Source organism: Jaculus jaculus, chromosome 17 (assembly GCF_020740685.1).
Source record: "Jaculus jaculus isolate mJacJac1 chromosome 17, mJacJac1.mat.Y.cur, whole genome shotgun sequence".
NCBI lineage: Eukaryota > Metazoa > Chordata > Mammalia > Rodentia > Dipodidae > Jaculus > Jaculus jaculus.
Window position 1 is genome coordinate 56,652,384 of NC_059118.1, and position 22,186 is coordinate 56,674,569.

The 22,186-nt window shown below is 45.9% G+C and overlaps 1 protein-coding gene across 1 annotated transcript in view; it reads left to right on the top strand.

The window, feature by feature from the left end:
* The first annotated feature begins 3,574 nt into the window (after positions 1-3,574).
* Positions 3,575-22,186, top strand: part of Ranbp9 (RAN binding protein 9) — a 111,725-nt gene continuing 93,113 nt past the window's right edge. Inside the window, exon 1 of the mRNA XM_004667942.2 lies at positions 3,575-4,191. Coding sequence (XP_004667999.2) covers positions 3,603-4,191 — 589 coding nt within the window. The 5' untranslated portion in view covers positions 3,575-3,602. The remainder of the gene's footprint in view (positions 4,192-22,186) is intronic.

The following is a 22,186-nucleotide window of genomic DNA, read 5'->3' on the forward strand; positions in this document are numbered from 1 at the left end:
GCCATAAAAATTTTTGGTCTGGCTGGAGCCAGTGTGAGAAGCCTCTAAGGAGAAGGTCTGAATCCCAGCCTGAGAGCCACTGATTTGTTGGAAGGAAGGGGTGTCTTTTAATTGGTTGGCTCTCTTCTGACAACCCCATTGCTAAAGGAGGCCTTTAAAATGTTTTTGAGGCTGGAGAGATGGCTTAACATTTTAGATAATGGCCTGAGAAGGCTAAGGACCCAGGTTCAATTCCCTAGTATGCACATAAAGTAGATGCACACGGTGGCACATGCTTCTGGAATTGGTTTGCAATGGCTGGAGGCCCTGGTGTGCCCATATTCACTATCTCAAATAAATAAAAATTAAATATTAATTTTTTTACACAGATATGCCGTATATCCTCCTGTAACTGTAATTCCATTAAGCTGGGTATAAGATTATTTCTTCAACTAGTCCCTTCATGTTGGGCATTAAATTTGCTTCCAATTCATACTTTTACATTTTGTTTTTGTTGTTTAATTTTTTTCCAGGTAGGGTCTTGCTGTAGCCCAGGCTGACATAGAATCATGGCCTCAAGCTCATAGCAATCCTTCTACCTGTGTCTCCTAAGTGTTTTAAGATATTTTTAGTTATTTATTTGCAATGAGAGAGAGAGAGAGAGAGAAACAGAGAGATGCCAGGTCCTCCAGCTGCTGCTGACAAACTTCAGATACATAGTCCACCTTGTACATGTGACTTTATTTACATGGGTACTGGGCAACTGAACCCTGGTCATTAGGCTTTGCAGGCAGGCATCTTTTAATTCCTTTGTTTTTATTATTTATTTATTTATTTAAGAGTGACAGAGAGGAGGCAGAGAGAGAGAGAGAGAGAGAAAGAGAGAGAATGGGCGCGCCAGGGCTTCCAGCCACCGTAAACGAACTCCAGACACGTGTGCCCCCTTGTGCATCTGGCTAATGTGGGTCCTGGGGAATTGGGCCTCGAACCAGGGTCTTTAGACTTCACAGAGAAGTGATGAACCACTAAGCCATCTCTTCAGCCCCAGACATCTTTTTTTTTAAAAAAAATTTTATTTATTTATTTGAGACCAACAGACAGACAAAGAGGGAGAGAGAGAGAGATAGAGAGAGAGGGGGGGTTGGGAGAGAGAATGGGCTCATCAGGGCCTCCAGTCACAGCAGGCAAACTCCAGACTCCAGATGCATGCACCACTTTCTGTATCTGGCTTACGCAGGTATTGGGGAACCGAGCCTCGGACCGGGGTCCTAGGGCTTCACAAGCAAACGCTTAACCACTAAGCCAACTCTCCAGCCCCAGGCAAGGATCTTAACCTCTGAACATTCTCTCCATCCCAGCATCCCCCCACACCTGAGGTAGGGTCTCGCTCTAGCCTGTGCTGACCTGGAATTCACTATGTAGTTTCAGGGTGGACTCGAACTCACGCACTCATGGTGATCTCCTACCTCTGCCTTTCGAGTGCTGGGATTAAAGGAGTGTGCCACCATGCTGGGTTTATCCAGCTCAGTTTTAATTTTTGAATACACAAGCCAGCACTCGGGAGGCAGAGGTAGGAGATCACCGTGAGTTCAAGGCCACCCTAAGACTACAAAGTGAATTCTAGGTCAGCCTGAACTCAGGTGAGACATCCTACCTCCAAAAACAAACAAAACCAACCAACCAACCAACCAAACAAAAAAAGATAGAGAAGTCAAAGGGCATGGATAGCTTTGTGTCTTTTTGTAAGTATCACCAAGTTTGTACCTTTCCAAACTGACACTGTCAGTGTTTTCTACATCCTTTGATGTGAGAAAGGTCTTTTCCACAATGTCCTCCCCCAAAGTGAAACCACTAAATTCTTGAGGCTGATCCATTGGAAGGCAACCAGTCCCTCCTACATAAAGTTTCCAACAAAATTTCAGGTAATTCTAGTCCCTTAACAGTTCCTAGGATATATACCAAAAAAAAAAAAAAAAAAAAATCCTAAGTGTGCTGACAGGAAAATAGTATACACTTATAAGTAAAATCCTGATGAGTACTTCAAGAAAGTTTGATGAGCTTCTTAAGAGCCTATGTAGCCTGTCGCCTATGGGACATTTAAGATTGTGGCTTCTACTGAACTCATTGTTACTGTAGTATACATGAACTTTTTAGAATTGTTTAAATACAGTGACATCATGTGATTTAATGTGTTGTGGCCTGAGACAATCACGTTAGAATTATGGGATATTTTAATTTAAAGAACAGCTAGGTTTTTGTTGTGTGGCTAATGGAAGAGGAATTCGGCTGGATTAGGGCCTTTCAATCCAGTCAATCACTGTTTTCCTATGCTTTTCAGTAGAAGAGAATTTACACTCACATTTACCACTACATCTCTGAAGGCAAACCACACATCAGAGCATGTAGTGCGCAGCTTACAAGTGCAAGGACTGATTTTGCCAACGAGGGAGAGGACGAGCCCAACAAAGGGAAGTGGTGGGGGGAAAAAAACACAGTAATGCTATGACGGGTCACAGAGCAACAAACACTTGGCAAATTGTGCCAAACGAGTTGACCAAGCACTCTATTGGGAACTGCAAAGTTAGGAAGTCCTATTTTTGACTCTGCTGACCTCAGTAAATATCTCTCCTCGTTAAAAAAAAAAAAGGGGGGGGCATACTTCTCTGCTACCTAACAAAGAGGCTGTGATGAGAATCAACGACCTTAGACGACGTCTGGACGACTCTAAGAAGCCTGACGTGGACGCCGTCCTGCACTCAGGGAGCGCGCGCTCCGGCCCCTGGGGACCCGCCGGTCCTCCGCGGCATGGCTCCCGCGCCTCCCTCAGAAAACACACTAAAGAAACAGTCACCCTTGCAGTGCACGGGAGACTGCCCCGGCAGCTGGCTTCCGGGGCCGGGGGGACAAGGTTAAGGTGTGAGCCCCGCGGACGATGAGAAGCAGGCGCGGCCGGCGCAGGCCGGCGGCCGCGTCCCGGGGGCCCGCACGTCGGGGCCGCGCCGGGGGGCGGGCGGCGGCGGCGGCGGCGGCGGCGGCGCGGCCGGGGCTCGATTGCTCTGGCCTGCGCGCCGAGCGGCGGCGGCTCGCCTCTGAGGAGCCCCGCCGTGGGGAGGTGGGGCGACGACAACAAAAAGAAGCCCAGTGGGAGGGGACTCACCGGTGACGGCGACGGAAGGCGGGAGGCGGGAGGGAGGTGGCGCTGCGGACGGAACCCGCGGGCGTCCCGGCGAGAGGCGTCTCAGCGCGCGGCCCGGCCGCGGCCCGCCCCTCGCGCCGGCGGCCCGCCCCCTCGCCCGCCCGCCCGCCCGCCCGCCGCGAGACCGCCAGCGCACCGAGCGAGCGGCCCTGCCCGCCGGCTCCCCGCGTCGGGCCGCGTTCCCCGCAGGCCGCGCGCCCTCGCTCCCGCCGCCGCCGCCGCCGCCGCCGCTTCCGTCCCCCGCGCCTCGGAACCTCCAACCGCCGCGCTCTCTCTCCGGGCGCGCGGCCCGCCGCCTGCTTCCGGGGCGGGCGGACGGACTCTGGGCGCCGGGTGCCGGCGGCCGCAGCCACAGCGCCCCGCCGGCCAGCAGACAGGAGGAAGCGGAGAGGAGGTGGAGGCGGCCGCAGGCTGAGTCGCGGCCGGGATGTCCGGGCAGCCGCCGCCGCCGCCGCCGCCGCCACAACAGCAGCAGCAGCTGCCGCCGCCGCCACCCGCGGCCGTGGCCCCCATCCCCGGCGTCGTCCTGCCCGCGCCCCCGGCCGTCAGCGCCGCCGGCTCCTCTCCGGCCGGTTCTCCCGGCGCCGGGGGCGGCGGCTTGGGGGCCGCGGCGGCCGCCCTGCTGCTCCACCCCCCGCCGCCGCCGCCGCCGCCGCCGCCGCCGCCGCCGCCCCCGGCCACCGCGGCCCCGCCGCCGCCGCCGCCGCCACCGCCGCCTGCCTCGGCGAGCGCCCCCGCCGGCGCGCCGCCCGGCCTGGCCGCGGGCTCGGGCTCCGGCCTCGGTCCGGCCGCGGGCGCCCCGGCTCCGGCCCTGGTGGCGGGCAGCAGCGCCGCGGCCCCCTTCCCGCACGGAGACTCGGCCCTCAACGAGCAGGAGAAGGAGCTGCAGCGGCGGCTGAAGCGCCTCTACCCGGCCGTGGACGAGCAGGAGACGCCGCTGCCCCGCTCCTGGAGCCCGAAGGACAAGTTCAGCTACATCGGCCTCTCGCAGAACAACCTGCGGGTGCACTACAAAGGTACGGGCGTGCGGGGAGGCGGCGGGGCGCGGCGACGTGTCCAGCTCGCCTCGCGACCCGCCCCCCGCCCGCGTGGCTCTGGGTCCTGCGAGGGTCCGGACGGCGGCCGTGGGGGTCCCGGGGATCGCGGGGGGCGGGGAGGCGCGGGAAGGTCCTGGGTGCGGGGCGAGGTGCGTGCACTCTAGGGTCCCCGAGGCTTAAAGGGGCTGGGGGATCACGGGCCGAGGGCTGGACCCCTTGGGGGACTGCGGGATGACGGGACGCGGCTCGCTTCCTGATTTCCCGGAGATCCTCCGCGGGGCTCGCCCGGAGGAATCTGCGGGCTGGAGTTGGGCTACATTGTTCTCAGGTGGAGGGTCAGGCCCTCGGGTCTTACGGACACGGAGTGTGTGTGGGGGAGGTACGATTCCGAAATATGATTTCTCGTTGAGGGAGACGGTGGGGTGGTTGTCTGAGGAGGAGCAGTGATCAGTGAAGGATTTGGCCACAATTAGGCCAGAGATTGTCTTGCGGGGGGGACACAAAGGACAAGGGGCCCAAGTTTACCATCCGTCTACCTTTACTAAAAGCTACTGCGAGGGCAAGGAGTCAGGGAATTTTAGGATTAAGTGTTTTCCTAGGGGAGCAGAAACCCGCCCCTCCAGTTTGGAAATGCCCAATATTTCCGGGTTGACGTTACTTGAAGCTTGGTTGAAAACAAGGATTTTTACAAATGATGTTGGGCATTTTAAAGAAAATTGAGGTATATTTTGCACCTGCAGTTAACCTTAGCTTCTGCTTGCCTCCCTCCCCTTTTCATCCACTTGTCCAGAGAGGTTATGTGTTGAGTAATAGGTAGCAGCAGGCTTTTTTGAAATACAGTCCAAATTAATGCCATGCACCCAGTTTACTTGTATGGAGGTGTGTTAGTGTGGGGGGATTGTTTTAGGCCCCAGATTTTACATTTAAGCAGCTTCGCGTTGATTGGCTACAAAGCAAGGGTCTTCAGATCCTATTGATGTGGGTATAGAGGGAGCCACAGCCTTGTGGCTAAGTTCTGAAAATCATTCAGACCTGAGAATTGGGAAGAACCTTGATAAATAAGTTACTATTTCATTAGAAAGAAGAATGGCAAGAGCAGTGGACTAAATGGTTTGTCTGTAGGGAATCTACACAAAGATAGGCCTTGTTGAGCACTCCTTCCTTCTATTCTTGCCATAGATCCAAAGTACTTTGTAATTTTGAACACGATGTTCCTTAATCTGAGTGGCTGAAAATTTCAAAATAACTGCAGGGTTTTGTTTTTTTCCCTTTAGTTAGGACATTTTGTTAATTCCCTTGTGAAGTATTACTTAATTTTGTTTTTAGATTTGTGTGAGCAGTGCTGTGTTGTGAAGTGTTTACTTCTGACCTAGCTACCAGAATGCTTTTGTTACACTTGACAGAACTTTTTAAAAAATATTTTATTTATTTTCAAGGAGAGAGAGTGAGCGGGTGCGCACGAGCAAGCACACCAGGGCCTCTAGCCACTGCAAAGGAACTCCAGGTGCATGCACCACTTTGAGCATCTGGCCTTTTGTGGGTGCTGGGGATTCAAACTCTGTTAGTCACTGCAGGCAAGCACCTTAACTGCTGAGCCATCTCTCCAGCCCCTGGACAGAACTTTTATTATTTTAAGTTTGTGCCTGATGGCCCTGTAGGAGAGATGACTGAACAAAGAATCCTCCCTCTCTTGACCCCTGCAGTGGACTCTGGTAGTGTGTTACCAGGCAGGGCTTCAGTGTATTCTGAGTGATGTGGGAGTTGAATTGGATGGTTGGTAAGGGAATTTCCATGGTATCTTGAAATTCGTGATTACATTGGTTTATCACTAGGGCATGCTTTGATTTTATATATATATATATATATATATGGTATAGAATTTTAATATAAAGTTAATGATTTGAGTCAGAGGTCAGTGCATGTTTATGTGGTTGGAGTTTGGGATGTTTATGATAACTGTTGTCTCAATTATGTTTTCCTGTTGGCCTTTTTTATTACTTTCTGTTGTGTAATTCTAAGATTCACTTTCTGGAACATTGCTCTTCTATAAACATAAACCATTAGTTCTGGAAGAACAGATCTTGTTGCTATCCTTTTTCCCTCTTTTCCATCTCTTGTTGTCGTTGTCCTCCCCCACAAAGAGGGTTTTTTTTTTTTTTTTCTGAATCTTCCTCTAGTCTTATTATTTTACTGTCAGTGTGTTGTCTCTTGTTATTTTTCGTGTCCTTTGAAAGGACTTCACCAAATATACTGGGCACTTCTGACCCAGTAGTAGAAAGAAATGTCCTGGGTAATGAATAATAAACTTTAAATTCACAAAAGAAGGAATTTTTATTTAGCCTGTTATTGTGCTTCATTGATTTAAAAAATTTTTTTTTCACTATTATTTATTTGAAAAAGGGAAAGAGGCAGAGTGAGCAAGAGAGAGAGAGAATGGGTGAGCCAGGGCTTCAGCCACTGCAAACTCCAGATGCATGCATGAGCCATCTCGTGCATCTGGCTTACGTGGGTCCTGGGGAATCGAGCCTCAAACCGTAGTCCTTAGGCTTCACAGGCAAGCACTTAACCGCTAAGCAATCACTTGACATTGGAAACTGCTATTTGTGTGGTATTTCCGTGTAACTATGGAATTAGAAAAGATGTGTTATAACTTTTCCAAGAATGACGGTGGTTTCTTGGGTTCTGAGCACATTCTATGTTTAAGGTGCTCCTTTTCTAAATTGGAACCGTTGCTTGTGGAAGCAGCATTGTTTCTTATATAATTTGAAGGTATTCACATTAAACAATGGTAGATATCCCAATAAATTGATTGGACTATTGTGTATATAAAATAAACTTTGGCTTAGCAATAAATGTTCAGTGAAGGTCCTTTTTTGTTTTAAAAATTCTTGCCAGTATTGAATAATTTAAAAAGTGACACGTTTAGATTTGGTCATAATAATAACTTTATTCTGCTTTTAATGAATATTAATGAAACATTAAATGAATATGACACCAGATTCAATTAGCCTAAATGTTTACTTGCTGATGGCAGGTATTATTATTATTACTATTTTGGCTTTTTGAGGTAGGGTCTCACTCTATCACAGGCTGACCTGGAATTTGCTGCTATGTAGTGTTGCGGTGGCTTTGAACTCACAGTGATCCACCTACCTCTGCCTCCCAAGTGCTGTGATTAAAGTCATGTGCCACCACACCTGACATTTTTTCTTTTTTTAGGTAGGGTCTTACTCTAGCCCAGCCCCTGACCTGGAATTCACTATGTAGTCTCAGGGTGTCCTTGAACTCACAGAGATCCTCATACCTCTGCCTCCTGAGTACTAGGATTAAAAATGTGTGCCACCATACCCTGCAAATTTTGTATTTTTTTAAAAAAATATTTCATCAAGGGGAGAGAGAACAAATGAATATGGGCACACCAGGGCCTCTAGCCGCTGCAAACAAACTCCAGATGCATGTGCCACCTTGTGCATCTGGTTTATGTGGGTTCTAGGGAATTGAACCTGGTTCCTTAGCCTTTGCAGGTAAGCTCATTAACCACTAAACTGTCTTAATCTATACAGCCCAATTTTTGTATTTTTTGAAAATATTTTTATTTGTTTATTTGACAGAGAAAGAGAAAATGGGCATTCCACAGGGCTTCCTGCCAATGTAAACAAACTAGATGCATGTGCCACTTTGTACATCTGGCTTTACTTGGGTACTGGGGAATTGAACCTGTTTCTGTAGGCTTGCAAGCAGGTTCCCTTAACCACTGAGCCATTTGTCCAACCCCAGGTTTTACTTTTTTTTTTCTGATAGAGTTTCACTCTAATACAGGCTGACCTGGAATTCACTATGTAGTCTCAGGGTGGCCTTGAACACACTGTAATCCTCCTACCTCTGCCTCGCCACTGCTGGGATTAAAGGCCCGTACTACCATGCCTGGCTTCTGTTTTGTATTTTTAGAGTTAGCATCATTATTTGGATGTTTAACAGAGCTTTTTGATACACTTGTTCATTAGCAGTTCTGGGCAAGATGATTGTGGAATTGTCAATTTAGATTTGATAAAGTGGGAGCATTGCAAGGTTAGATTCTCCCAGTCACAAGTAAGCCAGCATTAGAAACCAGGTTTCCCTGGCTCCAGTTTTCATGCTCTTTCTGTTTTCTGTAAACAAAGCACTTTCCGTTTATATAAGAATATCTCAAGTAAAATATTTAGGGGGTGGACAGATAGCTCAGTGGTTAAAGGCGCTTGCTTGCAAAGCCTGATGGCTTGAATTCGATACCCCAGTTCCCATGTAAAGCCAGATGCACAAATTGGCACAAATACATGGAGTTTGTTTGCAATGGCATGAGGTCCTGGCACGCCAATTCCCATCTTCTAACTCTCTCTGTGCTTACAAATAAAGAAAAGATTGCTGGGTGTGGTGGTGCATGCCTTTAATCCCAGAATTTGGAGGCAGAGGTAAGAGGATTGCTGTCAATTCAAAGCCACCCTGAGTCTTCATAGTGAGTTCCAGGTCAGCCTGGGGGCTAGAGCAAGACCTTAACTTGAAATAAAAAACAAAAAACGGGAAAGGTAAGATTGACACCTTGAATCCCAGCACTGGGGAGTCTGAGGTAGGATTGCTGAGAGTTTGTGGCCACCCTGAGAGTACATAGTAAATTTCAGATCAACCCTACTTCAAGAGAGAGAGAGAGAGAGAGAGAAAAGAGAGAAAACGATCATATTTGGAACTTCTTGGAGAACATTCGAGATTAAAAGAATTTCCTCGGGGGGGGGGCGGTGAGGAGAGTTAATACAAGGTAACTAGAACACACTAGTGCCTCAGGAACGTTGGAACACATACCACCACTGACTTGGGTTGGCTTAGGAAAAGTGTACTATAACAGGAAGTGACTGAATAGTGAGTTGCACTTTGCAGCGTGCACGTGCTCTGATATGCACGTGGAAGTCAGAGGACTGTGAGTGTTGGTCTTCGCCTTCCACTTTGAGGCAGGTCTGTTGTTCACTGCGACATGTACAGGGTAGCTTGCCCAGGAGCTCCAGGGACTCCATCTCTGTCTCCCATCTTACTTAGGCATGCTTCCATTGCAGACTTGGGCTGCCTCATCTGGCTCTACATGGGTTCTGGGAATCCGAGGCCAGAGATTCCTGGTTGTGCAGCCATCTCCCCAGCCCATGAATTGCACTGATTTTTAACTTTTTAAAAAGACTTTATTTTAATTTATTTATTAGAGACAGAGAGAGAGGGAGGGAGAATGGGTCCACCAGGACCTCTAGCCACTGTAGACGAACTCCAGACACATAAACCACTATGCACATCTGGCTCACGTGGGACCTGGAGAATCCAGCATGGGTCCTTAGGCTTCACAGGCAAACACCTTAACTGCTAAGCCATTTCTCCAGCCCTGATTTTAAAAGTACACGTGTATGGGCAAGTTCACATGTGTGAGTATAGGTGTGCACATAGAGGTCAGGACAACGTTTGGGTTGGTTACTGGCCTTCAGGTCTCTTGGTTCAATGGTTTATTTGTGAGCTTCTCAGAACTTTTCCTGCCTCTGCTTCTGCTTCTCTTCCAGCTGTGGGCACACTGGGATTACAAAAGCTGGCCAAAGTTTTCAGCTTTCATGTGGGGTTTTGGGATCCGAATGCAGGCACTCAGAATTGTACAGCACACACTTTACCTACTATGCCTCCCAGGCCCAAATTACACTTGTAATTGGATCATTTTTTATTATTTATTAATTTATTTTTGTTTTTTCGAGGTAGGGTTTCACTGTAGCCCAGGCTGTCCTGTAATTCACTGTGTAGTCTGAGGGTGGCCTTGAATTCACAGCGATCCTCCTACATTTACCTCCTGAGTCCTGGCATTAATAGTGTGCACCACCATGCCTGGCAATTAATTGGAGCGTGTTTTAAAAATATATTTTTTATTTATTTCTTTGAGAGAGAGAAAAAGAGGCAGATAGAGAGAATGGGCATGCCAGTGCCTCTAGCCACTGCAAACTAACTCCAGATGTTTGTGCCACCTTGTGCATCTGGCTTACATGGGTACTGAGGAATTGAACCTGTGTCCTTTGGCTTTGCAGGCAAGTGCCTTAACTATCTCTCCAGCCCTAATTGGAGCATTTAACAAAATAAAGATTTTTTTTGCATGTGTATATGTGTGTGGTGTGTGTGCATCTGTGGGTACATGTGTATGTCAGAGGTTGATGTCACATGTTTTCCTTTTTTCTACCTTGAGCCCCACAGCTCACTGACTCAGCTAGTCTAGCCAGCTTGCTTATCTGTCTTCCTCACAAGGACTGGGATTCCAAGTTGATCATTGCGTGATCTTCCTGTCATCTGTGTGGGTGTGGGATCTGAACTCAGGCCCTCATGCTTGTGCAGCAAGCCCTGTATCTAGCTCCATTGGTTTTTGTTAGGCCTAACTCACTTTATCCCCAGTTAGTCTTTAACCCTTACTAAATATAGTTGCTTATAATTTCGTACAATTCTTATTTGTTTATTTTTTTTTTTGAGGTTGGGTCTCAGTGTAGCCCAGGCTGACCTGGAATTCACCCTGTAATCTTAGGGTGACCTCAAACTCATGGCAGTCCTACCCCAGCTTCCCAAGTACTGGGATTAAAGGCGTGTGCCGTCATGCCCAGCTTATATACATATATATGTGTATATATTTATATATATATATTTAATGTTTTGTTCATTTTTATTTATTTGAGAGTGACAGAGAGAGAGAGAGAGAGAGAGAGAGAGAGAGAGAGAGAGAGAGAATGAGAATGGGCGCGCCAGGGCTTCCAGCCACTGCCAACGAACTCCAGATGCATGCTCCCCCTTGTGCATCTGGCTAACGTGGCTCCTGGGGAATCGAGCCTTGAACTAGGGTCCTTCGACTTCATAGGCAAGCGCTTAACCACTAAGCCATCTCTCCAGCCCAGCTTTTATATTTTTTAAGGCTAAATAAATATTTCAGTAAATGCTTACTCACAAGGATAAAGTTAAAGTCAATGAATTTATACTGGACATAGTTGTGCACTCGTGAAATTTTGGCATGTGGTAGGTAGGGGCAGGAAAATTGGAAGTTCAGTCCAATTTGGGATATATAGTTGAGACTCTGTTGAGGGAGGGTGGAGAGAAGAAATTGAGGAATTTGAAAACTATACTATGCTTTCCAGGATGGACTACTTTGTCAAAATTTTGGGAAATTATATTTAAAAATGCCAGTTATACATCATTTAATTAATACTTTAATTATAATCAAGTGAATTTAAGAGAGAAATGTAGACAGTAATAATGATAATTGAGCAATTGCTATAAGACAGATAATTCTGTTTGCATGAGTGTGGTGTGTATTAGTATGTTTTCATACATATTTTGTATGTGTGTATGTGCACATCTGCATGTGGTCAGGGATCAATGATGGTTTTTTTCCTTAGTTGTTTTCCACCTTATTTTATTTATATATTTATTTATTTATTTGAGTCAGTGATTGAGTATGGGTGTATCTGGACCCCCTGTGCAAGAGAACTACAGATACACATTCCACTTTGTAAGTTTGGCTTTATATGAGTACTGGGGAATTGACTTCAGGCCATCAGGCTTTGCAAACAAGTGCCATTAACTGCTGGGCCATCTCCCCAGCATCATCTTATTTCTTAAAGGTAGGGTTTTTCACTGAACCTGGAGCTCACTGATTTGCCTAGACAAGCCAGCCAGTCTGAGGCAGATAATTCTTTAAGAAGTGTGTATGCGGGTCTTAATTAATTCATATCTTCACTTACTCAACAAGCCTTCACCAACCCTTAACGTTTATAGCACTCGGAGGTGATAACACTGTCAGCTTGAAGGACATAGAATGAAGTAGGAAGTGAAGTGTTCAAAAGAGTGCTGTGAAAGATTGGAGCTTCTCACACAAGCCGGCGTCAGAAGGACGAAGGAGCTGGTCAGGGCAGCTTCTTGGAGGAGTTGAAGCCAGTGGTAGATCTCAAAAGATGAGGAAGGTACAGGCACTAGACATGGTTGGATGAAGAAAAAGTACAAGCATGGAGGACAGAATGACTTTGTATGTTTGGATCTGTGAGCAATTTGAGGTTGTTGGAATTTAGAGTATCTAACAGCAGAAGCTGGGGAAACTGTGAAGGGACCTTAGAGAACATTTGTTAAGCTTAGATCTTATTCTGTTAGATTCTGATGAATCATCAAAGGAGTTTATTATTTTTTTCTTTTAAAAAAGTATTTATTTACTTATTATTTTTATTAACAACTTCCATGATTGTAAACAATATCCCATGGTAATGCCCCCCCCAACTTTCCCCTTTGAAACTCTATTTTCTATCATATCCCCTCCTCCTCTCAATCAGTCCAAAGGATTTTAAATAGGAAGTGACTGGCTCGCATTTTCATTTTTGTCACATTGCAAAACTGATTGGAAGGTAGATTTAAGGGTGTAAGACAAGAAATAGTAAATTCATCTTAAAGACATTTGGATTAAACCATGTGAGCGTTGCCTCAAGTTGGTCAGTGGAGAGGCAGAGGAGACATGTCTGTAGATACTAAAGGTAATAAGGAGATATGCGGAATAATGGAGAGAGAAATCAAGGATGGTGTTAGAGGTTTTAGCTCTGTTGGGTTCGTAAGTGAACTTTGAATCAAATAGATTTGGAAGACATTTGCATTGCATTGTAATATATTTGGGATAAGGTAACTGGTTTTTTGTTTTTTTTTTTAAGTTTTTCAAGGTAAGGTCTCGTTGTAGCCCAGGCTGACCTGAAATTCACCATGTAGTCTCAGGCTGACCACAAATTCACAGCAATTGTCCTACCTCGGGCCTCTGAGTGTAAGAATTAAAGGCATGTGCGCCGTGCCCTGCTAAACTGGGAATCTTAATCCTGGGGTCTGACTTCATGGAAACATAAGAGAAAACTCTTGAGAAGCACAGCTCACAGCAGAACAGCACAAATCTTGTGGTATCAAGGCTCTTTCATGGTCCAAGCAGTGGAACTTCATGACATTTCATGCTATCCAGTAGTTTTATTATTTATTTATTTGAGAGAAAGTGGCAGAGAAATAGAGAGAATGGGTGTGCCAGAAGAACCTTTTTAGCCTCTGCAAATGAACTCTAGATGCATGCACCAATTTATGCATCTGGCTTACATGAATCCTGGGGAATCGAACCTGGGTCCTTTGGCTTTATAGGCAAGTGCCTTAACTGCTAAGCCATCCTTCCAGCCCTAGCCAGCAGTTTTGACCCAGCTACATTTGCATGTTTCTGGTTTGCTCTTTTCTAGACGACTGGCTTATCTGTCCTTCCCCTTTGAGTTTCTGAGCAATACACCAGATTGACCCGGCTTACTGCCATGGCCAGCAGACGGACAGTTTTCAGTCTGCTACGGTGTTGGCTCTCTCCAGATGGGACACATGTTGTATCATTTCCTTCTGTCATTGCTTTGATTAAAAAAAAAAAAAAAAACTGACAGAAGCAATTTAGAGGCAGAAGGAGTTATCTTGGCTCACAGTTCTGCAACGTACAGTCCATAGTGGAGACCTTCACTGTGACAGCAAGAGTGAGGCTGCTTGCTTACATCTCTGCAAATCAGGAAGCAGAGAAGGATCAGGCTGGAAGTAGATCTGTGCTGTAACACCTAAGACCCACTTGCAGTGACCCATCTAGGTAGGTGCCACCTCCTAAAAGTTCCATAGCCTCCCAGAACATGGATACTAGCTAGGGTCCAAGTGTTCAGACACATGAGCCTGTGGGGGACATTTCACACAAACTGCAGTGCTTGTGTTGAGTCAACTGGAGAATACAAACTAGCCTGTTGGTGTAGCCTAACTTCTTTGATCAGGGACCATGACGTGAGGCACTTCCTCAAGGAATGGTTGGCAGGTGCTATAATTCACCTGATGCTTGGGAGACATGGTGATTTAGGGGGTCCCCTTTAAGTGTAGAGTGTGGGAGTGTGTAGAGTTAAAAGAACCATGAGCCAGAGGCAGAACTCTTGACTGTAATTCAAAGGCCAGTTGGGTCTGAAAGGGAGTAGTTGCAAGGTGCCTAGATGGAAAGGAGAGGGTGAGGTCACAAGCGCTGAGCAGAAGCCAGACTGGAGGAAGTGGCCATGGCAGCCCTTCCTGTTTGTTCTTTGCACTAGATAGTTTAGTGGGATAGGCAAAGACAGTTTCCCGTGGGTTTTATAGACCAGGCCTTAGGGAGAACAGTTTGAATTGAATGGTGGGGGCAGAAACCAGGTATCAGTAGATGAAAGAGTAAATGGAAGGGCCCAGCTAAAGAGGGTATTGAGTATAGATTATTACAGGTTAGTATTAGTCGTGGGTTACATTTTAGCTGGGGGTCAGCTTCTATTGTCAATCAGGAGATGAAAATTCAATATAAATATTCTTAAAATCTTGCCAGTTGATGGGGGTGGAAGGAGAGGCATTTGTGGAAAAATCAAGGTATATTTGAGTTTCTATTGACTTCCATGTAGTCTGTCCTGGAAGAGGAGAAAAGAAGAGAAAAATCATGAGGAATGATAGAGAATGGGAGTTCTCTTCATGTTGGGGAGGAAGTCCTACAGGGAAGTTTCTAGAAAGGGCAGGGACTAGGAAGGGCAGGTTCCATAAGGAGGTTCGCGCATTCTGCTGGAATGCTGTCAGTGTATTGCTAGGAAAACCCGGTTTTCACACAACTGTGATAAACTGGACATTTGAGGAGCATAGGGCTGGGACACTCACGCAGAAGAGTATAGAGCTTTGTAACAGTTCGCTAGAGCACTGCAGGTATTACTGCCCTCATGATCTACAGGCCAGTTGTATTTCTTCTGGCATCTGTGTTCACTGTCCCTGTCCCAGGCAGCTGCCTCTTTGCAGCCTTGATCCTGGTCTTGCACTCCCTTCTAAAATTGAAGTAAAGGTTTATCCTTTTTCACTGTATTTTTTTAAGTATTTTATTTCTATTTATCTTTTTTGACGGAGAGAAAGAGGGAGAAAGGGAGAGAGAATGGGTGCACCAGGGCTCCAGCCACTGCAAATGAACTCCAGACACGTGTGCCCCCTTGCGCATCTGGCTAACATGGGTCCTGGGAAATCGAAGCTGGGTCCTTTGGTTTTGCAAATGCCTTAACTGCTAAGCCATCCTTCCAGCCCTCACTGTATTTTTAAAATATTTTATCTATTGATTTATTTGAGAGAATAATTATTAGAGAGAAAGAATGGGCACACCAGGGTCTCTAGCCACTGCAAGTGAACTCCAGATGCATGTACCACCTTGTGCATCTGGCTTTACGTGAGTACTGAGGCATCAAACTTGGGTCCTTAGGCTTTGTAGGCAAGCGCCTTAACCCCTGAGCCATCTCTCCAGCCCCATTTTTTTTTTTTTTTTGTTTGTTTTTGTTTTTCGAGGAAGGGTTTCACTCTAGCTCAGGTTGACCTGGAATTCACTGTGTAGTGTCAGGGTGGCCTAGAACTCTTGGCGATTCTCCTACCTCTGCCTCCCAAGTGCTGGGATTAATGGTGTATGCCACCATGCCTGGCTGTTTTTTTTTTAAGAGGAAGTATACATATATGAGAATGGCTAAAATGGATGGAAAAGTGGTCTGATGGTGTGCCATTGCTGGTGAGGATGCCTAATGTCAAAAACTCAAGTTACTAGTGGTGGAACTACAAAGTGAAAACATTTGCTTGGGGGCATGGCTTGGCAATTTCTAACAAAGCTTGACTTCCCCGTGGTGTCCCAAAGCCTTTACCTAACTGATCTGAAAACTTAGACCACACAGAAACCTGCATAAAAACTCTTTGCCTCCCTGCCTTGGTCGTGAGCGTGCTGGGCAAGAACCTCCACTGAGCTGTGCCCCAACCCTGCCTGTCACTGTTTATAGCGAATTTACTCATTACCACTGAAAACTGGGGACAAACACAATGTTTTCCCATAAGTGGCGACTATAGGATATTCTGAGTGCTACAAAGAAATGATTTAGAGTTGGAGAGATGGCTTAGCTGTTAAGGTGTCTGACTGCAAAGCCAAAGGACCCAGGTTTGGTTTCCCTAGGACCAATGTAAGCCGGATACGCAAGGTGGTACTTGTATCTGGAGTTGGTTTGCAGTGGCTGAATGCTCTGGTGTGCCTATTCTCTCCCTCTTTCTCTCCCTTTCCCAGCCTCTTTCTCTCTCAAATAAACTAAAATAAAAAAGAAATGTGCTGTCAGGACAAACAGATGTGGATTCTACATAAGCGTAAGGAACCTGTCTAGATACCTGTGACTTCAATTTTGTGATCTCCTGAGCAAGGCGAAACAATAGAGACAGTAAAAAGATGAGAGGTTCTCAGAGGCCTGGGAAGAGGGTCAAATAGGAAAAAAAAAAATCAGGGGTCAGTTTTAGGTCAGTGAAAATACTGTGTGATACTGTAATTGTGCAGGCATGGCACTCTTGTCTTTGGCTAGCCCTTATAACTTGATGCCACAAAGAACCTTAATGTATATACATTTTAAAAATGGAGAGTCAGGCAGGCAAAATCTCATGCTAGAATGAAGAATATAACAATTAAGCCTAGGGCCTCAGTGCATTCACTCAGTGATAGGTGAATGTTCTATCACCAAACTGGATCCTTAACCCTTTTTGTTTTTGTTTTTGTTTTGAGATAGGATCTTGCTAAGTTGCCCAGGCAGTCCTTTTGTGAGCCTTCTACTTTAATCTTCTCAGTAGCTGAGATTAATGGGCCTGTGCTCCTTCCTAGGCCTTGTATGCCAAAATAGTACTTAAGAAATCTTTTTATTTATTTATTTGCAAGGAGAGAGAGAGAAAGTGAATGAATGAATGGGCACGCATAAACAAACTCCAGACACATTTGCCACCATGTGCATCTGTGCTATGTGGGTTTTGGGGAGTCAAACCTGGGATCGTAGGTTTCATAGGCAAGCATCTTAACTGCTAGGCCTGCTCTCCAGCCTCCCCTTCCCCCTTTTTTAAATGGAGAGAGTCTCTTATGGCCCAGGTTGGTCTTGAACTATACATCTTCTCTTCCTACCTCCCAAGTAATCTTGACTGTATTGCACATGTATGAGTTAGCCTCAGGGAACAAGGGGTGGGGGAAGGTGCTGGCCTAAGTAACTGGAAAATTAGTGGGGTCTGAAAATAAAGAGCAATCTGTACAAATACTGAACTTTTTTTCCAAACTTATTTGCATTTTGCAAAGAAAGAGGTGGGGGGGGGACACAAAGAGAAAATGAATGGGCACTCCAGCGCTTCTAGCCACTGCAAATGAACTCTAGATGCATGTAGCACTTTGTGCTTTTAAGCCTTACATAGCTACTGGGAAATTGAACCAAGGCTGTCAGGCTTTGCAAGCAAGCACCTTTAACCACTGATCTACCTCTCCAGCCCCAGCACTGAACTCTTAATTCATATTTATGTCCCTTGTACTATGGGCTAACTTCTCGTATTGCTGCTACACGTATGAATTGGACAGTACATTAGACACGTGATTCTATACAGATCATACTGATCTAAAGAGGAAATGTTAGTACCATCTCATCTGTGGAGCTGGCTTAACCTAGTGGTAGTTCCTGAAGTGCTATGCATCCTCTAGAACCCCAGCTCTTTGTACAGAAGGCCTTTTTTTTTTTTTTTTTTTTTTTTTTTTTTTTTTTTTTGAGATAGGGTCTCACTCTAGCCTAGGCTGACATGGAATTCACTAAAGGAGTCTCAGGGTGGCCTCGAACTCACAGTGATCCTCTTACTTCTGCCTCCTGAGTGCTGGGATTAAAGGCATGCACCACCGCACCCTGGCTAAGAAGGCCTTTTTAAATTGCTATTTTTCTTTTAAATTCGTAATGCACTGGTAAAAGTTGTGGTAGAACTCCACAGCTTTGTCACACCGGCGCCGTTCCTGTGTTTACCAGTGCGTGCCTGGGAGCTGGTTTGTTGTCAACAACTGTGCTGTCAAGGACAAGACCTCATCACAATTTTCGTGGGTTTTTTTTGTTTGTTTGTTTTTGTTTTTTTGGTTTTTTTTTTGGTTTTTTGAGTTAGGGTCTCACTCTGGTCCAGGCTGACTTGGAATTAACTCTGTAGTCTCAGGATGGCCTTGAACTCATGGTGATCCTCCTACCTCTGCCTCCCGAGTGCTGGGATTAAAGGCGTGCGCCACCATGCCCGGCTCTGTTTTTTGTTTTTTTGAGGTACGGTCTCAGTCTAGCCCATGCTGACCTGGAATGCACTCTGTAGTCCCAGGCTGGCCTTGAACTCATTGTGATCCTCCTTCCTATCTCTGGTCTCCTAAGAGTTAGGATTGAAGGTTTGTGCCCAGCCTCTTTAGAATTGAATTCAGGTATGTAGTTCCAGGGAGGAGTACTCAAATTTAAGGCTGGAGTAGAAGGTTCAGAAATTCAAAAGAAGAAACTTAATCACAAATAAGCATTAAGCATATTGTATAGGAAAGACATATTGCTAGGAAGGCCAGTAAAAAGGAGGTTAGACCCAGTCAGCATTTCTGTCAGTGTGCTTGAGGGAAAGCTTGAGTAGAGATTCAGAGAAAGGATGACCTAACCAGCCTAGGGAGGGAGGACCTTTATTTTGGGGCTAGCATGTGCATAGACTAAGCTGGTTGCCGTGAACTGGAAGAGGCTACTGTGGCTACAGCAGAAAGGTGGAAAATGTGGGAGAGGATGTGGGCAAGGAACATTTTCAGGAAGTGTCCGAGGCCAAAGGGGAGGCTTTGGAAGGAATTTGAGGGGTACTCGGGAGAGTGATGCAAGGAAGGCTGTTTCACTTTTCCAGAAAGCACTGATTAGCTGGCTGCATATGGAGAGGTTAGGGGTAGGGCTGGAGTGGGCTTTACACAGACTTTTCCCATTTTAGTGAAATGGAATTAACATATTGGACACAAAGCGCTAATTTTCCTAGCCTTGAGTTTTTTTTAATATTATTTATTTTTAGAAAGATAGAAAACGGGCACACCAGGATCTCTAGCCATTGCAATTGAACTCTAGAAGCATGTGCCACCTTGGGCATCTGGCTTATGTGGTTTCTGAGGAAACAAACCTGGGTTCTTAGGCTTTGCAGGCAAGAGCTGTAACAGCTAAGCCATTTCTCCACCCCCCCCACCCCCCCCCCACCCCCCCGTTCTTTTTCTCCTGAAGTAGGATTTTGCTTTAGTCCAGGCTGACCTGTAATTCACTAGGTAGTCTCAGGGTGGCCTCAAACTCACAGCAAATCTCCTATCTCTGCCTCCCTGAGATCAAAGGCATGCATTACCATGCCCAGCTCAAAGTAATCCATTTTCTTCTAAAGCTACATAGACACAACATTGAGGACCTGGTAATTATGTATGGCTAATGTGTGTGTGGGGGGGTTGTCTTTGATCCCTGTCTCTAGTCCTTCGTCTATGGGGATTGTATTTAGGGTGGCTTTGTACATGCCAGGCAAGTACCATACCTTTACTCCCAGGACCTTATTGCTTTTGTTTTGACATAGATCTGATCTAGTTGCCCAGGCTGGCCTGGAATTTACTGTACAGTGCAGCCTGGGCTGTCTTTGGCCTTTCTATACTCTTGCCTCAGCCTCCTTAGTAGATGGGATTACCGACCTGTGCCACAGGGCTTGACATATCTTTTTTTTTTAAATTATTTTTATTTATTTATTTGAGAGTGACAGAGAGAGAATGGGCACGCCAGGGCATCCAGCCGCTGCAAATGAACTCCGGACGCGTGCGCCCCCTTGTGCGTCTGGCTAACCTGGGTCCTGGGGAATTGAGCCTCGAACTGGAGTCCTTAGGCTTCATGGGCAAGCGCTTAACCACTAAGCCCTCTCTCCAGCCTGACATATCTTTTTTTTTTGTTTTTTGAGGTAGGATCTCACTCTAGCCCAGGCTGACCAGGAATTCACTATGGAGTCTCAGGGTGGCCTCGAACTCATGGCAATCCTCTTACCTCTGCCTCCCCAGTGCTGGGATTAAAGGCATGCGCCACCACGCCTGGCTCTGACATACCTTTTTTTAACCACAGAATTTAAATAATGAAATTCCAGCGTTGTTAGAATTTGTTCCTGTGCTTCTGATATTATTCTAATCTAAAAAATAGTATGGAAACTTTGATAAATTATTTATTTAATGATAATGCAGAGGATTAAACCCAGGGCCTTAAGCATGCTAGGGAAATGCCCTACATCCCCAATCTCCCCACACACTGTGTGTGTGTGTGTGTGTGTGTGTACATATGTATATATGTGTGTATATGTATGTATACATATGTATTTGTGTGTATGGTGTGTATGTCTGTCTGTCCATGCAGAAGCCCAAGAAGAATGTTGGGTATCTTCCTCTATTGTTTAGTCTCAACCCAGATTTTCCATTTTTCAATCAATCTGGCTAGCTAGTGAACCTGGTGATTCTACAGTCTCTGCTCATTACAGGACTGGAGTTACTAGTGTGTGTACCCATGTGCAGCTGGGTGCTCAGGGTAAATCAGACCCTCTTGCTTGCTCAGCAAGTGTTTACTCGCTCAGCCATCTCCCAGGCCCCACTGTTTTGTTTTGTTTTAGAGAAAGAGAGGGAGGGAGGGAGGGGGGGGAGAGAGAGAGAGAGAGAGAGGGAGAGAATGGGCGCATCAGGCCCTACAGCTTCTGCAAATGAACTTCAGAAGCATGAGCCACCTTGTGCAGCTGGTTTGCATAGGTCCTGGGGAATTGAACCTGGGTCCTTTGGCTTTTAAGGTGAGTGCCTTACCTGCTAAGCCATCCCTCCAACCCAAGCCCCATTGATTTTTCTGTGCCTGAGATTGTGCTTGGCAGGTAGACACTACCACTAAGCTGTACCATCAGCTCCAAAACTCTACCACTGAGCTGTAAGCTCAGCCCTACCCCCAGCACTACCGCTGAGCTACATCTTCAGTCTCTTACCTTTTAAGTTTAAATGTGAAACAACTCCCTTTTAATGTTTAATGTTCACACTGACAAAACGTTTCTAAAGTGCTTTAGTAAAAATTAATAAACTAAGGTCTGTAGAGTTAAGATTATATAGTACTTTCTGTCTACTTCTGCATAGTGGACAAATGTATGGCTTTTTAATACATGCATGGATTTAATTCAGAATTGGACCAATTTGGGGCAAGTTGAGTAATCTCTAAAATTTCTTTATTTTAAAAACAATGTTAAACCTGTGTTACAAATGTTGAGTAAGTAAAATCTATAGAAATGTACCTAACACTGAGAAATAGTATATCTTCAAATATTAGTTCTCTTTTTTTTCCCATATGTGTATTGTGTTGGCGTACTTGTGGGGGTGCATGTGCACATTTATGAACGTGGAGGCCAGAGGTCAATGTCAGATGTTTTCCTCATTCTCCACCTCTTGGTTTCTTGAGGTTGGGCCATTAGCCCAGGCTGACCTGAAATTCATTCGGTAGTTGTAGGGTGGCCTTGAACTCACAAAGATCCTTCTGCTTCTGCCTCCCAAGTGCTGAGATTAAAGGTGTATGCCACCACATCCAGCTTCCACCTCATTTTTTTTTAAAAAATATTGATTTTGTTTTTTCGAAGTAGGGTTTCACTTGAGCCCAGGCTGACCTGAAATTTACTCTGTAGTATCAGGCTGGCCTCAAACTCATGGCTATCCTTCTACTTCTGCCTCCCAGAGGCATGCCAGCTGTTTTCATTTTATTTACAAGCAGACAGAGACACAGAATGGGTGCACCAGGGCCTGCAGCTATTGCAAGTGAACTCCAGAGCATGCACCTTGTACATCTGGCTTATGTGCGTCCTGGGGAATTGAACTTAGGTCCTTTGGCTTTGTAGGAAACCGCCTTAATTGCTAAGCCATCTCTCCAGCCCCTCTACCTCATTAAAAAAAAAAACAAAAAAACTTTTTATTGACAGCTTCCATAAGTATAGACAATATATCATAACAAATTCCCTCCTACCATCCCCTTTTCTACCCTCTTTTCCCCTTTCACATCCACCCTCCATTTTGATATGTTTTCCTTCTATTATGCAGGTC